This window comes from Taudactylus pleione, unplaced genomic scaffold (genome assembly GCF_031769625.1).
Source record: "Taudactylus pleione unplaced genomic scaffold, aTauple2 ptg000256l, whole genome shotgun sequence".
In the NCBI taxonomy this organism is placed as follows: Eukaryota; Metazoa; Chordata; class Amphibia; order Anura; family Myobatrachidae; genus Taudactylus; species Taudactylus pleione.
This window is the reverse complement of record NW_028284658.1, coordinates 3,888,465-3,913,644: the sequence shown is the minus strand read 5'-3', so window position 1 is coordinate 3,913,644 and position 25,180 is coordinate 3,888,465. Positions and strand designations below refer to the sequence as shown.

The 25,180-nt window shown below is 45.4% G+C and overlaps 1 protein-coding gene across 1 annotated transcript in view; it reads left to right on the top strand.

Moving 5' to 3' along the window:
* Positions 1-25,180, top strand: part of DLGAP4 (DLG associated protein 4) — a 225,201-nt gene that overhangs the window by 106,016 nt on the left and 94,005 nt on the right. The window contains exon 7 of the mRNA XM_088480581.1: positions 15,082-15,772. Coding sequence (XP_088336707.1) covers positions 15,082-15,772 — 691 coding nt within the window. The remainder of the gene's footprint in view (positions 1-15,081; positions 15,773-25,180) is intronic.

The following is a 25,180-nucleotide window of genomic DNA, read 5'->3' as shown; positions in this document are numbered from 1 at the left end:
GCCACATACCCTCCCCTAAACCTCAACCCCCTTGGTGAAGTGGACAATTTTCCAAGCAAACTCACTTGTTTGCCCATCCCGCTTTGTGCCTGTATTTGTAAACCTCCTCTCCTTTTCCTACTCTCCCCCTCCCCTAGCTTCACCATGGGCCTTTCTGGGAGAATCTGAGGAGTGTACTTTCGAGACAGAGCATCAGCATTACCTTGCAATTTTCCAGACCTATTTTGTACTGTAAACTGAAAAGGCTATTATGCCAGAAACCAACGAGTCACCCTAGCATTTACTTTGTTGGTATGGATCCATTGAAGAGGTGCATGATCTGTTACCAGCAGGAATTCCTTGCCCAACAGGTAGTATTGACGACCCACTTAATTGCGAGACACTCCTGCTCTACTGTTGCATACCACGTTTCTCGTGGTAACATTTTACGGTTCAGGTACAGAATTGGTCTCTCCTCTGCTTCTACCTCCTGGGACAGTACTGCTCCCAATCTTGTTCTGGAGGCATCAACCTGAAGGATAAACTTTTTTTTAAAGTCTGGAGTCTGCAGCATGGGAGCGGAAACCAAGGCTCCTTTTAAAACTTTCCAAGCTGCTTCAGCAACATCAGTTGTGATTGAGACTATCTTATCTGGACTTTTTTTTCTCAAACAGTCAGTTAGTGGGGATGCCCTGGTTGCAAAGTCACAAATACATTTACGATAGTAGCCCACTAATCCCAAACAGGTTCTCAGCTGCGTTTTCCTCTCTGGTTTGGGCCATGAAGATACAGCCTCCATTTTATTCAGCTGAGGCTTTAACTGTTTACCTGCCCCTGGCCAACTACATACCCAAGGTTCTTAGCCTCTGTCATACCAGTGGCACATTTCTCAGGATTGACAGTAAACCCATGAACCCGTAATAAGCTAAGCACGGCTTCTACTTTTGAGAGGTGTGACTCCCAGTCTGGACTAAAGATCACGATATTGTCCAATTATACAGCTGCATACTCTTGATATGGTCTTGACAGCTTATTATTTGCTCTTTGAAAGATTGCATGGACCCCATGTAAGCCAAAAGGTAGCATCCTATATTGGAATAATCCTTCTGATGTTGAAAATGCTGTTTTAGCCTTAGCTGACTCTTTTAAGGGAATTGCCAATAACCCTTGGTTAGGTTTAAGGTAGTCAGGTATTGACTTTTGGCCAAATTCTCAACTAATTCGTCAACTCATGGCATGGGATGAGTCAAATTTAGAAACCTTTTTTAACTTTCTAAAGTCGCTGCAAAAGCTCAAAAGCCCCTGGGGGTTTTGCCTCTAATACAACAGGATTGGTCTATTCAGTATTGGACTCTTCAATTACTCCCAATCGGAGCATTTCTTCTACCTCCTGTTTTACGGCTTCTCTTCTGGCTTCAGGGATGCGATAAGACCTTTGATTTACAATAACCCCAGGTGGGGTGACAATGTCATGTTTTATGATTTGGGTTCTGCTTGTAATGGGAGAAAACACATCCTGATTTTGACCTACCATTTCTATAACTTGCTGTTTTTGGTTGGCATTTAACCTCTCTTCAATAGGTACTATATATTCCTGAGTTTCAATAGCAACACCTCGCCATTGTTTCAACAGGTTAATATGGTAGATCTGTTCAATCTTTCGTCTCCCCTCCTGTCAGACCTTATAATTAACCGGCCTTACTTTTTCAATAACCTCATTTGGTCCCTGCCAATGGGCATATAGTTTGCTCTCAGCAGACGGAAGTAGAACCAATACCTTGTCCCCAAGGTTGAAGGACCGAACTAAGGCAGTTACGTCATGGTTGCATTTTTGTCGCTGTTGGGCTTGGTCCATATGTTGTTTAACTAAGGGACTGTGGGCCTGATTCAGAGCCGGACGCTATTTGTGCTCGCTTGTTCAGAAAAAGGGGCCGGATATTTAAATTGAGCGCTCGCTCTTTGCGGTCTGTTGACGCCTCTATGTCTGAGCGAGCGAACGAAACATGCGCTCGCTATTTTGTAAAGACGCCCCCTGGCCGCTCGCATCCTACGTCATCTCCGCTATTTATTTGATTAATCGAGTACATCGAAAGGCATCTGAACTGCTCGCAGTGCTTGTGGTAGGATTTTCCTACCGCAATCATGCGAACAGTTCAGGCTAAGAAACAACCAAGCGACGTGGTCGATGACGCTGCTTTGTTAATTATGCACACCCTTAAAACGCCCGTTTTGACCGTTTGGCACGCCTGCGTTCGGATCTCCACTCCCCGTTTTCAAGCACCTTCCCCTGTTACCACCCACAAACGCCTCATCCTGTCACTCAAATTAGCAGGCACTCGCTATTTTGCGAGCGCTCGATTTCCGACCACAATGACTGGTTGGCGCATGCGAATTACGACCCATACGCATGCGCAGATGTGCGAACATAGCTCGGAGCAAACGAGCGGCCGCTTACGAGCGTCTCTGAATCAGGCCCTTAGTTGTCTTAACCGGCTGTACAGTTGTAACACAAACTGTACCACATTAGGTTCTTGAACGGGTTGTTGTTCCCACCCTTCTTTTAACAGGTCTAACACTCTTCATGGTTGTTTCCCATACTGGACTTCAAATGGGCTAAAGCCTGTAGAAGCCTGTGGCAATTCCCATATTGCAAACATCAAATAGGGCAACAGTAAATCCCAATCTCAGCTGTCTTGATTAACAGGCTGTCTAATCATTTCAGTCTGGTTGAATCTCTCTCCTAGACAATCAGTTTGGGGGTGATAAACTGAGGTTGTTATTCTCTCTACCCCCAGCAACCAACACATGTCTTCATTAATCTGGACATAAAAAGGGTTCCTTGGTCAGTCAGAACCTCCTTAGGTATGCCCACACGGGTATAAAGCATTACCAGCTCTAGAGCAATGGTACTGGATTTAATGTTTCTTAGAGGTATTGCTTCAGGATATCTAGTAGCATAATGTAATATGACAAGTATGTATTGGTGACCTCAAGCTGATTTTTCAATTGTACCAATAATATCCATTCCAACCGTTCAAATAGAACAGAAATGACCGGCAGGTGTAGTGAGCTCTAAACCAGTGGTACATGCACTCCGGGAACCAACAACTGTTCCACCTTTTGCCTTGTACATAGGCTACACGATACAACAATCATTCTTCAATATAAAATATGGTGTGCCTTCTGGAGGCAAAGCATTCTCTATTTTGCCATTTACTTCTATAACACCTTTAAAAGCATTCACTAGATTAGAATAATTTAATTGATCGCATGCAAAGTCCCGCAAAAACACGTCCTTGTCACCAGGCGACCAGTCATCTTCTGGGCTGCTGTCCTCTAGTCGTTCAGTGACCATTACTGGTTTTGCCATCTTCCTGGTCAGGGAGCGAGATGACACGGCAGTCTAGTTTCTATCTCCGAAACAGTTACTCAGTCTTTTTATCTCTTGGCCTTGAATACGCTGGGAGAGACTGAGGTCTGCGGAGGGATCACGCTAACAGTTCGTCACTGGTTGCTCTTCATTGGCCCGGCTGGCCAATATGTCTTTTAGTAAGGGGAAATCCTGTCCCAATATCAGGGGGTATGGGGATTTTGGGGCCACAATGTGTAGGACTCGTCTGTTAATTATCAGCGGAAATTGTACATGGCAATACTCTTTTGTGGCCCCATGCACACAAAGCATCCTTACAGAGTGGTAATACTTGATCTGCTTCTCTCGGAACTAGCCCTTTTTATATGATGGAAAGTCCACTCCTGGTATCCACAAGGGCCCAGACTTCTTGACCCTTAATTTGTACTGCCACACAGAACAGGGTCGACTCTTTGGGGTAAAAAAGCCCAGTGCACATACTGATAGCTGGTCTAGCCACTTTGCATGTCGTGCACTCCATCGGCTCGGACTGATTTGGGCACTCACAACAAATATGCCCCAGATCCCCACTTTCATAACAGACTATCACGAGCTTCCTTGTGATAGCTTCCACTAGACCTGGGTACGTGGCTTGGGTACAGGGCTTGGGTCCCAGTCAGGCACTTTTGTAATTTCCCCCAGTGTGAGGTACTGCTTGATAATTGTAGCCAATTCCTCAAAGGTCTGGGGGTCAGCCTGCAGAGCCCACCTCTGTACTCCTTGATTCAAACCCCGTATACAGTGATCTATGGCTACTATTTCCACCATTCAACTCACTGAATTTTCCTCCAGCCTTAACCATGCCTTACCCAGGCTGGTAAATTCTGCTAGCTGGATTCGAGGTGCTTCTGAAGGGGAAAATCGCCAGTCATCCTTTGAGCATTGCTCGCTCCTGTCACCCCTATTCTAGCAAGTATAGCTGCCTTCAGCTAGATATAAGAAGTGGCTTGCTGCTCAGGCAGATCAGTATATGCTTTCTGAGCTTCCCCGGTTAAATATGGGGCCAATTTATTGACCCATTCTTCCTTCTGCCAATCCAGGCGAGTTGCAGTCCTTTCAAAAGTATGCAAATATGCGGCAACATCATCAGTTGCCGTAATTTTCTGCAACATCTTTGGCTCCTGACCTGCTTTCCTGCACTAACTCTGTATGTAGCAGATTATTATTTTCCAGCTGAATTTGTATTTGGGATTGCATCAATTGTAGTTGGGCTTGCTGGCCTGTGGCCACATTTGAACTTCGTTCATACTGTTTTCAGGTTGTGTAGTATATTTAGCTTAGCTTCCCTTATCACAAGCCACTGTTAGCTAATGCTAACTAATATGGGAAAATGAAAAGTAAAAGTGAGGAGAGAGATATTGAAACAACTCCTCTCCTAAGTTACACAATCACTTATAGCAGGAACACTTCTGTGTGTGTGCTTCAGGAGGAAAAATACAAAACAAAACAAAACACAAAAAAAAAACCTTCCTCTTTAATTGCAATTTACAATCCATTAAGTTTTTGCTGGACTGCTCTTCCCAGCTGTAACCAAGCACACAAACCAATTACAATTTTGGGCCCGATTCAGACCCGCTCGCTAGATGCGTTCGCACGCAGCTGGCAGCTGCCAAAGTATGCAAATTCCGCAAATGCACAGCAAGACATGAGCACGCCCACTATGTCTTGGCATGCGATCACAGTATGTTTTTAGACGCCCACCAGCCTCTCTCAAGACGCCCACTTTCCCTTAGTAACACACGTCATGTCCAGGTAGTGTATTAAACAATCGGTAACATCGAGTAACATGGGACCCATATGCAGCACTTGTGGCTGACAATAGCCTACCTAATCATGTGACGTGTAGTATGACGCTGCGTCTTAATTATGTACACTCCTGTAATGGCGTTAAAATGCACAGACACGCCTACATTCGCACAACCACACCCCCGTTTCCATCGACCAACCCATCACCGCCCACAAACATCTTGTTCTGTCACTCATTCTAACAAGGTGCCTATGTAAAAGGGGCGATCGCTTCGCGATCGCATGGATTGGTTCGCACACGCGCACTGCGACATATGCATATGCAGATTGCAAACATCGACGGGCTACTAGCGAACGCATCCTAGCGAGCGGGTCTGAATTGGGCCCTTTATTCCAACAAGCAAATAACTTAACCCTCTCCCTGCTGGTGTAATTGTAGGAAAAAGCATAACATGAAAATTTTAAAAACGATTTTTCTTCGGGTGGGTTCACCCTACTGAAGCACCCAGCAGCTGTGCAGCTCAGGCTTCCACCTAGCACCACACTGAGCACCGGAAAACAGCCGACCACCACAGCTCCCCTGGATCTCCGGTGTTGTATTCGTTGGCAGGTCTTCATCGCGCAGGATGCATCTGGCAAGTGTGTTCCCGGGCCACCAAATGTCACATGGTGGGAAGAAACACATCCACTAGTATGGTAAAACAGTGCACTGTTTGTTCACTGCAGCTTAGCAGACACTTCACAGCCAACATCAAGTCAGGTTTGCCACTCTGGCTTACAGACAGCACACATAATATCTGTGGACCATCCAGGTCCTGGCACCCTATCGTCTGGCCAGCTTGTCCGGCATCAGGAGCAATGTGTTTTGCTTCCAGCAAAGCCTTAAGCCCAGCTCACAGGTGGTGCTGATTGCTTGGTTGGGAATCCCAGCACACTGCAAAACCTGGAGTGGACCTGACAACCAGCCTACACCTCTCAAGTTGTGAGTATTGCCTCTGTCTTGTGGCACCGTGGCCCCCCTGTCACCTTATCTAAAATAATATAAAGTCAAAGAATAAAAAAAATCCCCATGCAGAAATAACTCAGGGCCTTATTCACAACAGATCGCTATTCTGCTTATATGCACGCAACGCAGTTGTTAATATCAGCGGTGATATGTAAATGTTTGCATTCTCATAGCGATCGCAGCCTAACATAAAGACGCCCACTTCCCCTTACTCATATCCATATACTTTGACAATATAGCTAAACAATCGGTAACACTGAGTAACATCGGACCCAGACGCAGAGTTAATGCAGGTCAGACCTCACTCAGAAATTGCTTACTTCCGCGCACGCTATAAGTCCTCAGGCGATGTCTGGTATCACAGTGGCTAATTTATGCATGACAATGCAACCGCGTTCAAATGCACTGGCATGCTCCCTCATTTGCCCGACCACCCTCCCCCCCATTACCACCCACAACTGGCACTTCCTATCAATAACTCTGCCATGGGTCTTCACAGCCTCTGCGATCTTAGTCTTGATAGCAGCGTCTGGTTCGTGCACGTGCAATGCATGCGCACTGTGAATTAATCACAGCAACTGTGGGCCTAATTCAGACCCGCTCCCGAGCGCTGAGCACTCGCAAGCGGGTCGATGTCTGGACTGCGGGAATTAATGCCATCTTAAGACTGGAAGGAGGTCTGGAGTGTGAAAAAGGGATCCTCGGTCCCCCACTCTGATTATCGATGAACTAAGGGACTGATTCAGAGCCGCTCGCAAGCGGCCGCTCGTTCGCTCCGAGCGATGTTCGCACAACTGCGCATGCGTATGGGTCATAATGTGCATGCGCCAACCAGTCATTGCAGTCGAAAATCGAGCGCTTGCAAAACAGCGAGTGCCTGCTAATTTGAGTGACAGGATGAGGGGTTTGTGGGTGGTAACAGGGGAAGGTGCTTGAAAACGGGGAGTGGTGATCCGAACGCAGGCGTGCCAAACAGTCAAAACGGGCGTTTTTAGAGTGTGCATAATTAACAAAGTAGCGTCATCGACCACGTCACTTGGTTGTTTCTTAGCCTGAACTGTTCACATGATTGCGGTAGGAAAATCCTACCACAAGCACTGCGAGCAGTTTAGACGCCTTTCGATGCACTCGATTAATCTAATAAATAGCGGAGATGACGTAGGATGCGAGCGGCCAGGGGGCGTCTTTACAAAATAGCGAGCAAATGTTTTGTTCGCTCGCTCAGACATAGAGCCGTCAACAGACCGCAAAGAGCGAGCGCTCAATTTAAATATCCGGCCCCTTTTTCTGAACGAGCGAGCGCAAATAGCGTCCGGCTCTGAATCAGGCCCTAAGTTCATGCAAGCACACTACACCTGCCCGGAAGTGTAAGCTTTTGCCGCTACTTGTTAGCGGTGAATTAGGGATCGTGGGACAGCTGATTTTCGGAGCAACTCTCCCAGAACCGAAACAATAATGAATTTCTCCAGTACATTGGTTTCCACTACTGCAACTAGCAGTGAGTTAGATACATTAGTAACTTTCTCATTTGTTTCTCACAATCTCAAATATGTTATCAAGCATATCCTTCACACATACAAATACAAAAGTCTATTGTTTCTTACTCCAAAAGTTTTCTGTCATATTATATATCAAGTACACAAAATGGAAAAAGTTATATATTGATATCGTTATTAATACAGTATTTTCAAACGGGGTGTAATCAGCATCCCGTATACTTGGCAACTCTCCCTGATTGTCAGGGAGACTCCCCGAAATAGCAGCAATCTCCATGACTCCCTGAAGAGGCTAGCAGTCTCCCTGATTGCACAAACCAATTATAAAGATGTTATATATAAAAATAAACGGAGATATTCACATTCAAATTGGACCATCAGTGCCATTTCCCTGCACTGGGTATAAGGCACAATGATCCCTATGGTTACCTCCAATTTCTGAAAAGTATCAGTGTGCTTTCCTCAACAAGTAGATCTTACTAACTGCTTTGGGGATCATTTACAGTTGGATGCAAATCAGTTTTATGACACGCCTCTCAGATGTAGTAGTACACGTCCACTTTACTGCCGCGCTTATAGATGTTACTGTCAGGATGCGGCCTGGGATTGGCCACTACTCACCATTGCGCCAGCTTCCCCTGATCTTCCAGACGGTCAGATGCCAGGTTCAGTGGCAGGTGGCGCGCTGAGTATTCTCCCCAGAGTCTGCTAGGATACCCATGTGTTGCTCCGTGATTCGGTTCCTGCGGTTACCATGATGGACACAGCCATGACAGTCTACATCACCTGATTAGCCCTTTACCAAATGGTAGCATTGGTTGCTGTTAGCTGACACTATCCTCCAATGGATTGCTACCTTAGGGTATGTAGTCTGACTCCAGGAACAGGAAGTTGCTGTTCAACTTCGCTTTCCCAGTGACTGTGATTCTGTTACATGACTCCAGGCTTATGCTATTTATTTCCAGTGACTCCTTCCAGTGCTAATCAGCGTCTGACTTCTCTAGTGATTTCTGCAGTACTAGTCTCTGTGCTAAATTCCAGTGAAACAACTTCAGCACTAATCAGCGTCTGACTTCTCCAGTGATTACTTCAGCACCTGTCTGTGTGCTGAGACTTTAGGTATTAACTTCAGTGCTATAAGTGTCTGGATCACCAGCATGTGTTCCCAATAAAGCATCCCAGTACTGACTCCTAGTGCCATTCTCTTGTACCAGTCTTGCGTCTGGATCACCAGCGAGCGTACTCAGGGCCAGATTCAGGTTAGTTCGCAATGCTGCATTTGCACGCAGCCGGCTAAGGTTTGCAATCTGTGCATGCATAGAAGATGAAGTGTGTGTGCACGAACAAGGTGCTGCGATCGGGAATGCGATTGCAGGCAGTACGCAGAACCACCACTCAGTGATTGACAGGAAGTGCCATTTGTGTGTGGTGAGGGGGGGTGCTCAAGGGAACGCAGGCATGTCAGTGCGAAAAAGGTAAGGGGGCAGCATTATGTAGTGCATCTTGTGCTGCGACGGCAGTGCAAATGCATTAATTAGCATATTTTCGCAGTGGCCGGTTGCGTGCAAATGCAGCATTATGATCCAACCTGAATCAGGCACTCAATTCAATACTGTACTGACTCCTAGTGCCATTCTCTTGTACCAGTCCTGTGTCTTGACCACCAGCGTGTGTACTCAGTACAGCATCTGTGTACTGACTCCTAGTGCCACTCTTCTGTACCAGTTCCAAACCCGGATCTCCAGAGATACTCCCTAGTGCAGCCCATGCTGGAATTCCCAGTGTTCTCATGTTACGAGTTCTCTACAGTGTACGAACTTTCAGCAATTCTTATCATTCTTATCATTAAACAGAGTACACAGTTTCTCTGTTATTCCACTCCTAGTGTTATCTCCTGGTACTTGTCATTCCCAGGTACCTGACCAGAGGGCTGCGACCTGCTCACTTCGTGCGGTGAAACCCAAATCCTAATAAGAGGGGTCACTGGTGAAGACCACCAAGTGGGTTAGAGTCCGCGCCTCTGGTCAGGTCCAGCCAACACCTCGGTTTGACTGTTTAATAGGACCTTAGTACTGTCACTTCTCCAGTTGCTTCCTAGCCACCCTAACCCCCCGGCTCCCAGTCCTCATACTGAGGAAATCCCTGTGACGGATCGTGACAGTTACTTTCATAATCTCCCTGAAAAGCTTTTTCAAATGTAGGCAGACGGGATGCCGACGGTCACAATACCCTGACAGCATTCGGGATCCCAGCTCCAGTATCCCGATCGCCAGCATCCCTAAGGTAAATATCGGGGGTTAGGTTTAGGGGTTAGGGTTAGGCACTAGGGGGAGGGTTAGGCACTAAGGGGGGAGGGTTAGGTTTAGGGTGCGGGAGGTTAGGTTTAGACACTAGCGGGAGGTTAGGTTCAGGCACCAAGGGGGGGAGAGTTAGGGTTAGGGTAAGGATTAGCGTTAGGGAACTCACCTTCAGGTGTTGGGATTGGGACTGCTGGGATGCCGCTGTTGATTTTCTGACAGCAGGCATCACGACCGCCAGGATCACATACCCAACCCTTCTCAAACTGTTATGATTGAAATGTATTATCTTTTACAATATAGAGAAAGTTCAAATTAATTTAAGTGCCTGTGCTAAACAGTACTAGACATGACTTAGGCTATGTATCCATAGTGTGATTTAATGCGCATTTTACATGAGTATTTAATGGTAGCAAAACACATGTAAACATATGTGATACTAAAAATCATTGTTCTAAGTGACTTTAGACACGTTTAGCATTTTTACTTTGTGTTTTTTGGAATGCTACTCGTTCCATTCCAGATGTCTTTTTGTGATTTAAAGTATTTGAAACTATACAATGATCCCTAAAAACTAATTATCAAACATGTAAGAAATGTATTTGTGTTCAATATGCATTTTAATTTATTAACGTTAAAGCAGTTACCATGTTTGTATTTGTGTTACAGAGGTCCACCTAGTGGTCAGAATGTGCAATAAAGTGCTATTCTTGATAAACTATAGATCTAGTTTACCTTATTGTTAAAGGACCTGATTCAGAGTTGGGAATAGAGTAAGAGCAAGTAACTGTGCATCTTGGTAAAACCATGTTGCAGTACAGGTGGGGGCAGATGTAAAACGTGCAGAGAGATTTAGATTTGGGAGGGATGTGTCCAAACTCTAATCTAAATTACAGTGCAAAACAAACTGTCCAGCATTGTGGGCTACATGCAAATACAGCCAGTATTTACCCCACATGCAAATAAATGTATATATTTGCACCCCTTGCGTTGCAGAGCGGTTTGTCCAGGTACACAGTTACTTGCTCTATCTTACTCTGGGCCTGATTCAGACCCGGTCGCAAGCGCTGTGCACTTGCAACCGGGTCGATGGTGGGCCAGTGCGCATGCGCACGACGGAGCTCCGGGTCTCGCAACAAAGGGGGAGAGCTGTCGATGTTGAGTGACAGCTCGCCCCCTTTGGTGGGTGGGCCGGGGGAGTGGCTGCCAAATGGAGGCGTTCCCATGTGAACGCCTCCGTTTGGGGGCGGCCCCACTGACATCACGAGTGATGTCAGTGGGAGAGATTTCGGATCTGTTAGAAATCTCTCTGGGGCTTGTGGCAACGAGACCCTACCACAAGGGTCTCTTCGCAAGCCCGATGGTCGCGATGGTCTTGACCATAGTGACCATCTTCCTGGCCACTCGCTATAGCTGTGGGTGGTCACCCACAGCTATGCGAGCGGCCAGGAGGCCGTTCTAAAAAAAAAATAGCCCGGCCCTGATTCAGAGCAAGCGGCTCTGAATCAGGGCCTCTATTCCCAACTCTGAATCGGGCCCAAAGTGGATAAACTATATGCTTTATGCAAGAATGGCAAATGACCTAATCTGTGGCCACAAATCTGGAGTCTAAACTGGACAGATCCAGACATTTAGAGAGTAGACCTAAAAATGGTTTGCAAAGGTCAAGGCCTTTGCTGTTCTTTGATAACTGCCCATTTACACTATGCGGTCAGCAGATGGCAGGATTTATTATTTATTTATTTATTAACAGTGTTTTATATAGCACACATATTCTGCAGCACTTTACAGAAAATATTTAATCATTCTTATCAGTCTCTGCCCCAGGGAGGCTTACAATCTATAAAAAAAGTATGTACAAAGTAGGTTCAGGTGCGCTGTCAGCAGCAGCTGGTAAGAGGATAGTTGAGTCCTCTATAATATCACAGAGACAAATAAACAAAAACCAGCGCTGGATGAAAACATATAAAAAATTATTTTGTATAGACGGTGTTGTCATTAAAAGTATTTTTATTTTTATCTATTTCAACCCAAAATATTATTGTGCAAAAAGGACATATGAATAAAAAATTCAGATAATGTTTAAAAACATCCACCTCTATTGTTCCTATTATGGCTTACTGGATTTAGGACTTCCTCCTATATAGTAAGCAGCAAAATTCACCATTAGATCTTATGTTTCCCCAAAGTCCATAAGCACTCATTGTCTGATTCAGACCCGGACGCTATGCTGCGCTCGCATTGAGCGATTTTTCACAATCTGCGCATGCATCGCAATGCGCGTGCGCGAACCAGTCATTGCGATGGGAAAGTGCTCGCCAGTAGCCCGCAGTCGGGCCGCTATTTTGAGTGACAGATAGTGCCGTTTGTGGGTGGTAACAGGGAAAGATACTTGTAAACGGTGGTGTGGATGTGCGAATGCAGGCGTGCCCGACCGTCAGAACGGCGTTTAATGAGCGTGCATAATTAGCAAATCAGCGTCATTACACACATCACTGGGTTGTATTTTAGCCTGAACTGCTCGCAATGTTGTGGTGGGAAAAGGCTACCACAAGCGCTGCGAGCAGCTCCGATGGCTCTCAATGTTCCCGATTAATCCTACAACTGCTGGAGATGACGTGTGTTGCGAGTGGCAAAGGGGCCTCTTTATACATGTGCGAGCGCATAGTGCGGCCGCTCGCTATTGCTTAGTGGGCGGCTTTATGCGACGCAGTGCGAGCACATGATTTAAATAGCCGGCCCCTTTTAGCCAGCGAGCTGGCGCAAATAGCGTCCGGGTCTGAATCAGGCCCCCAGTCTTTGTATTTATGTGCTCTAGGGGTGTCCATAGGTGATGAGCCGCAATCAGATGATCCGGAGAAATAATGGTCCAAGTAGATATCTGTGAGTAAGAATCAGCAGTCCATACATAAATCCAAGGTGGTGTAAGTATAAGCTTTGATTTACACCACCCTGGATTTATATATGGACTGCTGATTCTTACTCACGGATATCTACTTAGACCATTATTTCTCCAGATCATCTGATTGCGGCTCATCACCTATCAAGTTAATATTTTGTCAGAAGTCAGTTAACCTACCTCATACTTGCCTACCTTCCCAATTCGTCCGGGAACCTCCTGAAAATCGAGTGTTGCTCCCGGCCCCCCGGAAATGCAGGCAAGCCTCCCGGATTATTATTTTTAAACATTATTGCCCCCAATAATGAAATCTTCAAATAATTAGGGCTCATCAAAATTTTTACTATTTTTGTGGACCCTTAATTACTAATTAGTGACAAAGTAATACATATGGTTAATGTGACTCTTTATGATATTCTGTCCAGATAGATAGCTCAAAATCCATGTCGTTTGAGCAATAACTCTGGCCAGAACTACTTTCTGCCAAGTCTTCAGAGAGTTTGCCCTTTCTTACATGCCACAAATTGCTGAAACGCTCTATGACTCAAAATCGCTTTCTGTTACATCTGGTGATTTTGAGTGGAAAGTGACCAGAATCTCATTACTAATTTAAGCTTGCCGAAATTGTGCAACCTATAACATTCCCTCCTATATGGGATACTGCGGGTAGTCCACAAAATGTAAAAATAATTTTAATACTATTGCAATAATGACGGAGTTCTTCTAATACACACTCCTTTTGTTGTTTATCTGCATACTTCTCACAATTCGCATTTTAAATGACCATGTGATACATTTTTTTTAATCTCAACTGCATAATGGCTCCCATGGAAACGTGTGGGAGCTGTGGTCAGAAATGTAGAGACCTCTGCAGATATCAGACATGGGGTCCAGTCAGGGCATGGCGGCACTTAGAATGCCGGCGCCAGAATTCTGACACCTGTCAGTATCCCGGTGCCGGCATCCAGACCAGGTGCATCCCAACAGTAAGTACTGGGGTTAGGGATAGGCACTAGAGGGACGATTAGGGTTAGGCACTAAGGGGGAAGGGTTAGATTTAGGATGCGGGCAGGGGAAGGTTAGGTTTAGGCACTAAGGGGCAGGTTAGATTTAGGCACCAAGCAAGAAGGATTAGGTGTAGAGAGAGGGGGAGCGTTAGAATACTGTCCGACAAGTGTCCATATCCTAACCTTGTTGGGATGCCGGCATCGGGATTGTGCCCGCCAGCATCCTGAGTGCTGGCATCCCGTACCCAACCCTCAGAAATATCTGTTGAGTGCCTCCTAAAAACGGCTGTTATCCCACAAGAATGTCTGTGTTTTCTATATGGGCAGTTATTAACTCAGTATTTGTTCTTATCAACAGTAATATTCTTTAAAAAATTTAATTTTGTTGTACATCTTAAAAAGGTAAATTATTATGTAATATTAACCACATCATGAGAGCTGACTATTATAGTGATAAAAATCAGTGTTATTTGTTTCTGATTTCAATCTACTTTAGAAAACATAGGGCCTCATTTAGTAACGAGTTTTATCACCAAAACGAGTGATAAATGTCATTGTGTATGATAAATGGTGCTCCAGCCAATCCGCTCCCAACTGTCAACTGTTAGAAAAATGACAGTTGGGAGCTGATTGGCTGGAGCACCATTTATCATACACAATGAATTTATCACTCGTTTTGGTGATAAAACTCGTTAGTAAATGGGGGCCATAGTCTGAAAAATCATAACACTGCTTTTCAGTCCTTTTAGTGTTTATTAATTGATTGGTCTTGGATATAAAAGAGAGACATCCTGGGCCAAATGATTTTTTATTTCTTCTCTGTTCACATGTAGTACTGTAGGAATACATCTCTAAAGCTAGGTACACACTTGCCGATGTGTGTACCCAGCGATGCGATGCCTGACCGCACAATATATTGGTACACACTGCACAATGCGGTGACCGCCGCCCGATATTTCGGGAACCGGCTTCATCCACTATGCCGGCATTGGCATTTGGGTCGTTCCATCGGCCCTACATGCAGGCCGATGGAATGACCCCGATGGATGACCCGCAGGAGCGCGCATGGTCGCACATAGTGGCCAATGTGGACGATATGTCGGTTCAATCTATGGGATAAGGTGACATATCTTCTAGTGTGCCCCCAGATTAAGAATTGCACTTAGCTCAATGCTGTTAATAGCAGAATCGGTGTTGAAGTGTCTAAATAATAAAAATATCATATTTTTTCTCCCCACACAGGATCCTGAACCACGCTGCCTCCTTCAGTACCAAACACAAGAAATAGAAGAGCAGAGGGAAAGATACCAGCTATGCCAAGTGGTAGAGGAGCAGAGGGATCGGTACCCATTGTGTCAGGTTCCAGAAGAGCCAATAGAAAGATACACTATATGCCAAGTTCCTGAGGAAAGGGAAAGATTCCAGCTATGTCAAGTAGAGGAAGAAGAAACAGAACAATACTCACTGTGTCAGGTGACTGAGGAACAGAGGGAGCGGTACCCTTTGTGTCAGTTGCCTGAAGAGCAGAGGGAGCGGTATCCTTTGTGTCAGTTGCCTGAAGAGCAGAGGGAGCGGTACCCTTTGTGCCAGTTGCCTGAAGAGCAGAGGGAGCGGTACCCTTTGTGTCAGTTGCCTGAAGAGCAGAGGGAGCGTTATCCCCTGTCTCAAGTCCCGGAGGAGGAGAGTGTACGGTACCCAATGGCAGTAGAAGAAAAAAGAGAGCGTTACCCCTTGGTTCAGGCTGTGTTTGGGAACCCTGAACTATCTCAAACTGAAGCTTTTGACCTCCATCTACCCAATTACTTCCGTTCACGCAGCCACAGCTACCTCCGTGCCATTCAGGCCGGCTGCTCCCAAGATGACGACACTACATCCCTGCAGTCCATGTCTCCCCCCTTACCAATCACCAGCCGGACGCTCCCCAGACACATCGGTGAGTTAACAAAAACAGGACCAGTTCTTTTAGACAGCTTGCAGAGCCTCACTTTGCTTCATACACATCATCCCCAAAGTTTCTAACTCATTTCAAACTAAGCCAATACCTCCGGTTAAAGCTGAGCTGTTTCGACCAGAATGTCTGAGAATTATTGTAGAAATAGTTCACCTTCATCTGGTGCAGTATATGTTGCCCATTCATGTTCAAACCTCACTCTAATCTCTCCATAAGTACTTCAAATAATAGCTGCAATGCTTTGTGTCATTTATCCTATATCCTCTTATAACACTACAACCACCACCACCACAGGCCATTATAGACCATTCCATCATTATATACTGCAAACCTCTTATAAATGTTATTCCAGGTAATCACTCAGTACAACTCCGGGCATTGTTGCATGTGACCATCTTGTCAGTCTATAACTACATTGATATTTCTCATGATGAAGTTCTGGCTGTGTTATAATGTGAAATATGTGAACATCATTTCTCATGCTCCAATCCATTGCCACTCATCAAAACGCTGAGTCTTAAGGTGCCCACACATATACCGATGTGCTCACGATACGATTTTATGGCCAATTTCCTCATGAACTTTCACGGGAGCTCCCTTGCCGTCGTGATCACGATTTGGAGTTAAAAATGTCCAATCTGACTAAAGATCTATCTTGCAACCAATGCATTGTATCCCAGATTGGCTAATCTGCCCTACAGCACGGCAGATCAGAAGATGCGATGTACGACGAGCGGGGACGCACATCGGCATCGTGCTCGTGAGTATAAACTCACGATTTGTACTGTTTTTACCCGATTCGTCGTCACGATTCGTCGAAATCGGCCAAATCGTGTAAAATGTCGCTATATGTGTGGGCACCTTTAGCTACATCCACATTTATTCTTCAATTATTTTTTATTGGACATGTAACAATCTTTCCCACAGGAATGTACATTACTGCTGGGTAGTGTGTATTTGTGCTTTCTACATTCTGTTTACTACTTTAGCATTTACATAGTGAAACAGTAAATAAAAGGAACTATTCATATATTTCTTAGAAAAATCAGTGCATGCTGCAGACATTTTACTTATTCATGACCTTATTATAGGTGCCTTGCTGTGTGTAAAGTGCTTTTTAAGTAAGTAATTTGCTTGCATTATTACTTTTCACAAAACACATTGAAAACAATGCTATCACAAATGGAAAACAATTTCCCTATAGCAATCTATGTGCCGCTTCAATCAAAGGCTGCAATTAAGCAAAATTGTTGCCATATATGAACATTTGTAGTATGATTCAAAGAAACTAAACTATATATTTTTTAAAGGGCTTTGTAATGATCAATAACTTGTTTGTATGGTGCTTCTTGCTATATAAACCAATGTCTGTGATATATTTTTAGTAGCATTTATCCCTTACAGGATCTGTTCCCATACTGGGCTACATTAGCACATTTTGGGGCCTATACAGAGTTGTACATAAAATGGGCGTGAAAAGACTGTGAAAAAACAACTTATTTCCTATATATGTAGAGCTGTATGCTTCTAGGCATGTGTACAACTCTGATAAAACAGTATATGCCCCTCGGCCAGGGGCAGATACAGATCCGGGGGATCACTCCCCCTGCTCATCATGCAGGCAGAGGAGACTGGTGCTGGTCAGCAGCCTCTCTGGAGCCACCACAGCCCATCACACAGCAGTGTGTACTGAGCTGGGGAAAGAAGCTGCTGCCACTGACAGGTAAGAAGAGGAGGGGCCTCTGCCGGACCCCTCCAACAAGCTTGGATAACTAGTACCTGCTTTCCCCCCATCGCAGTGCCTCTGGTGATGGCTGCATATGTGCTTAGTTTACTACAAGTCATCATAATCAGTGTGCATTTACACCTACCCTGTAGCATGTGCAAATCATACGTCACCTAACAGGCATATGTGCTGGTCTGCATAGAACACATTTGCGTGACACGCTTTTACGGTCTTTTCTACATGAGAACACCTCTTCTCACTCCTGTTCTGCATCTCCACCCGTAGAAGTATATATGCAGTCAGCATGCAGTCAATTCATGCACACTGCACTATGCAAATGAGCATTCATATCTAACGCTGCATAAGTCCCTAGTAAACTGGACCATTAAGGAACACTGCAAGAGCTGTCGTAGAGTACGAGGGCTGGCAATGGAGAGACAGATATTACTATAGTGGGTGCTACCAACCAGACTTCCTCCATGATAAATAGGAGAGGGAGGGAAATATATGTATATTTTTAAAAAATGTTTCTACTAATCAGTTATATATGGCAATATTTTCTCTTTATTAAAGGCATGCATACATACATACATACATACATACATACATACATGTACATACAAGCATACATACATTCATACATACATACATACATGCATACATACATACAAGCATACATACATACATACATGTACATACAAGCATACATACATTCATACATACATACAAGCATACAGACATTTTTAGCAGAATTTAGCTATAAGCAGCATATTTCATATCACCTTTGTAGAGCATGTGATGTGGCAGCTTCCATATATCAATATATACAAATATTTAGGAAAAATAGGTTCTCTGTACATTTGGTTCTTGACTATATTTTATTTAACTTTGAAATTAAATTAATATTACAAGTAAATTTATGATTGTTCAAGTAGTTTGCCCTAATGTGTTTAAGCCCATAGTATTTTCCACTTTACATGGAAGTTCACTCATAGGGCCTGATTCATTACGGCTCACTATTGCGATTGCAGCTGCAATTACGCACTGCAAAAATATGCTAATGTTTGTAATCTCAATGACGTTGCAGCCCAATATAAGGACTTACTCATATGCGTAATAACTTGCAAGTCTGCGAAACTATCGGTAACACCGAGTACCATTGGAGCCTCACGCACAATTACAGGTCCAGCGGCAGAACTACTGGCGGTGCAGCCGATGCCTTGCATCGGGGCCTGCCATGGTGCAGGGGCCCATAGCTGCCTGCATCCGACAGCACCGCTGCACTGCCGCCAATGTCTCCCAGCAGGGCCGTCATCAGACTCTAGTCCCAGCCCTTACAGAGGGGGGCCCGGCAACAGATTTAATGCCGGCAGAAGGTGACTCCTGATTGGCTGCCGGTCTGTAAGCTATGATTGGCCTGCGGCTGCGGGCAGTAAGAGGGAGTCGGAGGTGAAGCCTAGGGACTGGGAGGCCTGGAGCAATAACGTTTTTTTTTTATGCCAGTGCCGCGTGTGATGTCACGCCGCTGGATGCAGAAAGGAACCAGGACCGAGCCACCGGAGACGAGGAACAGCCCAGGAGGCAGCAGGTAAGTGTTGGCTGGGGAGAGCCATGGTATGGGTGGTGGTTGGGGAGGGGGGAGAGCTGGAGATGAAGATGCTGTGGTTGTGAGACACGGGCTGAGGGCTGTGAGACACAGAGTCTGGGGGCTGCGAGGCACAGGGGCTGGGGGCTGTGAGGTGTAGGAGCTGTGAGGCACAGGAGCTGTGGGCTGTGAGGTACAGGGGCTGGGGGCTGTGAGGCACAGGGGCTGGGGGCTGTGAGGCACAGGGACTGGGGACTGTGAGGCAGGGGCTGGGGGTTGTGAGGCATAGAGGCTGAGGGTTTGTGAGGCTGGGGTTTGTGAGGCGGCACAGGGGGTGAGGGTTGTGAGAAATGGGCAGGGTTTGGGGCTGTGAGACGCAGTAGACGGGTTTGAGGCAGGGCTGAGGTTGTGGCTGAGAGACGCATGGGCTGGGGTAGGGACTGAGAGAAGCATGGGCTGGGTTAGGGACTGAGAGACGCAGGGGCTGGGTTTGGGGCTGAGAGACGCAGTAGATGGGTTTGGGGCAGGGCTGAGGTTGTGGCTGAGAGATGCATGGGCTGGGGTAGGGACTGAGAGAAGCATGGGCTGGGTTAGGGACTGAGAGACGCAGTAAATGGGTTTGGGGACTGAGAGACGCAGTTGATGGGTTTGGGGCTGTGAGATGCAGAGGCTGAGGTTGTGGTTGAGAGACTTTGAGTAACATCTATTTTAATCTAAGGGTTATGTAATTCTTACATAAATCAGGCAAACACAGCAAGCGGTACATTTTTCTGTACATTTTCTGCACTGTTCTGCTCACACCCTGTAGGAACTTTTCACAGAAACTAGAATCTCTTCTTCATTATAATGTACAGGGAAATGTAAAGCTTACATTAAGTTATTTGCCTTAAAGATGCATGTGTAATAAATTAATACTTTCCCTAAGAGCTCATTGAAGTAAATTTTGTGAGTGTGGAGTTCACCTTTGCCCACTCTGTGTACCATCCATTATATGCAGGAAGACATGAGTAATCTGCTCTGAGTATGGCATGCTCAATTTTCCAGTGTTTAGAATGATCCCGAGTTTCTGCTACTGCTTACATGCACAGCAGACATCAGTGCTTCTTAAGCCTGGCTGATATTAAGAAGCCTAATTACCAATGGGTGAAAGCCATTTTCATGGTGGATGTGAGCGATTTTGCAGGAGAAAGTGCTAAAATGTGCTATATTTGGGGGATACCACCAACATGAGGAAGCCTTGTATATCAAATATATATGTAGGTAAGTATGATCTAAAGATGCACATAAATGGAAATGGACCACTGCAAGATGCTGCAATTGGGCGTCTCAGTATTACTAATATCAGGAGCGGCATTAGCATAAGACGCAGCTTAATCTGCAATGTGTCTGCGGCTGCATCTGCGTGTGACTCAGAATCAGACCTAATGTGTATTAAACACTTGTGTGAATGAGCCCTAAAGCTGTAATTTTAGCTAACCTTTATCAAGAGAGATTACAAATGAACTATGGCCCTCATTCAGAGCCGTACGCTCTGAGCAGAGCGCACGCTCTGAATGAGGGCCGTCCTCCATAATTATGGAGCGTCCTCCTGGACGCTCGTATAGCTGTGGGTCACCACCCACAGCCTATACGAGCATGCAGTTTGATGGCCGCGATGGTCTTGACCATCGCGACCATCGCCACTGCGAGCCGGAGCCTGCGGTTGAGTTTTTCAACCGCAAGGCCCGGAGTGATTTTGGCTCTATCAGAGCCAAAATCACTCCCACTGACATCACTAGTGATGTCAGTGGGCCGGCTTCTGACGGTAGGCGTTCCCTTGGGAACGCCCCCGTCTGGGAGGCACGCCCCCGGCACACCCACCAAAGGGGGCGTGCTGTCAATCAACATCAACAGCACGCCCCCTTTGATCGGACACAACGAGCGAAGGAAAGTCCTTCGCTCGTCGCGCCTGGCGCATGCGCTCGACGGAGCTCCCGCCGTCGTGCGCATGCGCAGTGCACAACATCAACCCACTTGCGAGCGGACAGCCGCTTGCGAGTGGGTCTGAATCAGGCCCCATATTTCAACCATATGGCAGAGTGAACATTAATGATAGTGATCAATTAGGGGTTAAAAATAATTACAGTAATATACACTTATGTAAAAACTGTAAAGTGATAACAACGGTCTGTAGTCATGGAAACCATTATGCATTTGTTGTGTACTTTAATTTCTTGGTCGCGTCATTGGTGTACAGTGTTTTATGGCATAGCAGAGTGCTGAGGTTTTTTTATATATTTGTAAATATGTTTATGTAGCTTTTGCCAAATCATACAACAGCAAGTGATTGTGCCCTGCACATTTCTGCTGTCTGCCAGTTATTTTGCCAAAAAAATTCAAGCCTGGATTAACGTGGTTGATTCTATCGTTCTACATTCCTATGAATTTTTACTTGGGCTGCATAAATTCCATTCCTTCAGATATGATCTATTTGTGTCATCTGTTGTGAGAGTTTCGTGCTTTTTTGGTTCCTTATCAAATATATGGAAATGTGTTTTAGAAGAGTATGAAGAGCATCCTTTAAGCATCAAAGTGCTTCAGATATCCTTAACAAAAAAGTCCATGTGAACACAGCCTATGTGTCTGCAAATTATTCATCTACAGATTAATTATTTTTGGTGCATATTTGAATCGCTTAAGATATATGCCTAATTCAGTCCTAAACTGCCCGTATACGCAAGAAACACCCCTAAGTGCCTAAACTACATATGGTTAACAGATTAGACATGTACTTAAGATGAAGGGTGCCAAAAAGTTAAGGGGTGGGTTACGATAAGGCTGTGGAGACATCTGGTGGGCCCAGGTGCTGGGGATGTGACCTTAGTGGGAGTACGGATGTGTTTTTTGTGTAGCATGGTTTTGCACCTGTCCCACCCCCCTCTCTGTGCCCATGTGTTGGGTACAAAGTATCCAATTCCAGACCTTACCTTGGTACCGGGCTGCTGAGGAGACGCAACCACGTCCCAAGGCTCAGCTTGTAAAGGGCACCCCAGTATTCACAACGAAGCATGACAAAATGTTTGGTCATAGTACTGGGACCCATTAGATCTGCGGATAGCACTGCTTAAGACTTATGCTTAAGACATATGAATGTGGAATTTCTTCATTGCAATTAATTGGCATATACGTAATGTAATGATGCAACAAATGGAAAAGGTAATTGTAGAGAGTCTGCATGCCTGCGTTCTTTTGCTATGCAGTACTAATTGCTATGAAGCAAAAACTATAAATGACCAGAGCAACTACAAGAGAAACACAAATTATAGCATTGTCCTTCATGACTGTGAAAGACAATTCTCTAAAATCTCGACTGACATGCAAGAATCAGTACAGTTGGCAGACTTTGCTGGTCTTTACCTGTGTTAACAACCTGCTGCTGCTGGTGTCTTAAATTCTGTTGCTTGTTTTTTTGGCCCTCTTTGGAAAAGGTATAGCAGGGCCGAAACTAGGATATCTGTCACCTGGTGCAAGGCAGCAATTTTGCGCCCCCCTCCCTTCCCGTACCTGGATTTTGTCCTTGCTCCTCCATAACTCAGACGTCCCTGGTTCCATGCTCGTTGCCATGGGGTTCCATGCTCGTTTCCAGGGGGGTTTATGCTCGTTGCCAAGGGGGTTTTAAGGGAGAAGATGCAGCTCTCACCATCCTTTCCCTGCAGCGTCAGCGTTCCCGGCACTTCCGGGAACGCTGTGTGCATTGCGCTCTGCTAACAGACACTAGAGGTCCAGTAGGACCTCTAGCATCTGTCTCTTCATTGGCGGCGGCCATTTTTTGATGCCCGTTTTCAGCAGAGTCCATGCGGACGACCCTGACATTGAATAAAAAATTACCACTTATAGATATAACATGCCTTATTAGACTATAAGCCAGGGGCGCAACTATGTGGTTGGAGGAGGACATGTGCCGTATGTGATGGGGTGCCAACTGGGGAGCATGGTCAGTCAAGAAGATAAATGGAGGGTGTACAGATAAATGGCACTGCTGCTCTATATTGCACAGGATGTGTGTATGTTGACACACTGATGGTGCACAGTATGCAGGGAGGAGGGAGGCACTGCTTGACTAGAGAGTGACTCTAATGGGGGAATTCAATTGTTGTCTCGCACTTGCAGCTGCCGTCTAAAGTGATATTCAATTGTTGGTGCCACTGAAAGTGAGTACCTCAGTCGCCTATTACTTATTGCGCATGTCACGTCCAAATGCACCACGTAAAATGGCTAACCCCATGCAAACTACTGGATGCGCTGCTTGGACAGACAAAAACCCAACTTTGGTGGGATTTCTGTTCACCACCTCAATAAGGTGTTAACATAAATAATGGATGACAACAATTGAATATCACCTGTCACTGTAGATGGGAGCTGCGGGCGCCCAACAACAACTGAATTCCCCCCTCAGAGAGAGAGAAACTGACAGCTAGCTCTGGAGTTGAAATTCCAGTGTTTGCAACCCACCTAGACACAAGGGTGTATATTTACTAAAGTGTGGGGTTTTAGAAGTAGAGATGTTGCCTATAGCAACCAATACATTTCTACTTAACATTTATCTAGCACCTTACTTAACATTTAGCTACAATCTGATTGATTGCTATGGGCAACATCTCCACTTCTAAAAACCTGCACTTTAGTAAATATACCCCAAGGCACCCATGGTTAGTTACTTTTCTTTACTTGAAGGAAGGGGGAAGGCACCTGGTTTGGAAAAGTAAGTTGGCACTGATTAGAATGAAATAATAACCTTTCTGTGTTTGAATTTCCTTGGATATATGCCTTGGTGTGCACACTTTGCAAAGATATGTAGGAATTTTTAGTGTAACTAAGGGGTCTATTCACAACTACTAATATGGCTGTCCCTGATGCTCTCTGTATTTTATGGCAGTCACTGATGCTCTTTGTGTTTCATAGCAGTAATTGATAATCTCTGGATTATATGGCAGTCACTGATGCTCTCTGTATTATATGGCAGTCACTGATGCTCTCTGTACTATATGGTGGTCAATGGTGTTCTCTGTGTTATATGGAAATTGATTCTCTCTGTATTGTATGCTATGTGGTGAGTGATGTTGTGTACTACAGGTAGCAATGCTTACTTTTGAGTCTTGAGACTGTGTAGCTTGCATGCTCCATTTAAATGAGAAGACACCCCAGAACCATAGAATAAATGCAGCAAGCGCTGGCACCTTAACGTAATAGAACTAAAATGAGGTTTGCACTCACCCTACAAACATTTCAGTCTTTACAATGTTGTATTTAACCAAGCCAAGGATGACTTCTATCTACCGGGGGGATGCCAAGCCAAGGCTTTGCCCCAGGTTGCAGAAATCCTAGCTTCACCCCTTCTGTAAGCCCTCATGAGTAGGCCCTCTTCCCTCATTATCTACTCCTATCACTGTCCCTGCCACCAGTGTTTCTCAGTCCATCTGTCTGTCATCAGCCACCAGCAACTCTAAAACTTGTGTGTCTGCCCAATTGTTGGGTACAGGAACATTGAATGCTGATCTACTTTCTACTCCTCCATGTGCATAATTTCATTATTGCTTTCCTGGCCATGAGTTGCTCTACCATTCTCCTCAATTTTCCCATTCCGTCTATGCAGGGCAGTTTCTAGGGTTTGAGGCTCCCAGTGCGAGCAGTCAAAATGCGCCCCCCCCCTCAAAGCAGTAATATTGTGGAGTGGGCGTGGCCTCATCGTGAGGGGATGTGGTATCACAGTAAGGGAGTGTGATCTCGAAAGACCACAGAATGACAGCCACTGTGACTACTGAGTACTGGGTTGGCTAACCTGTCAGAGGCAAAGCGCTGAAAAATATATGTAGCTAAACAAAAGACAGACAGCATGCGTGTGCCGTAGGCGCGCGCTCAAAAAATGGTGTGTGGCCTAGCTGTCACAAGCTCACGCCGCATTTCTGTGTGCATGCCTTTGGTGTGACATTTGCAGAAGTATGACCTTGCATCACACTCGTTTTTAGTCGCGTTGGGAGCGAACCCAGCACATTGAAAATAAAAGCAAGATGCACATAAAATACACTGCAACAAACCACTT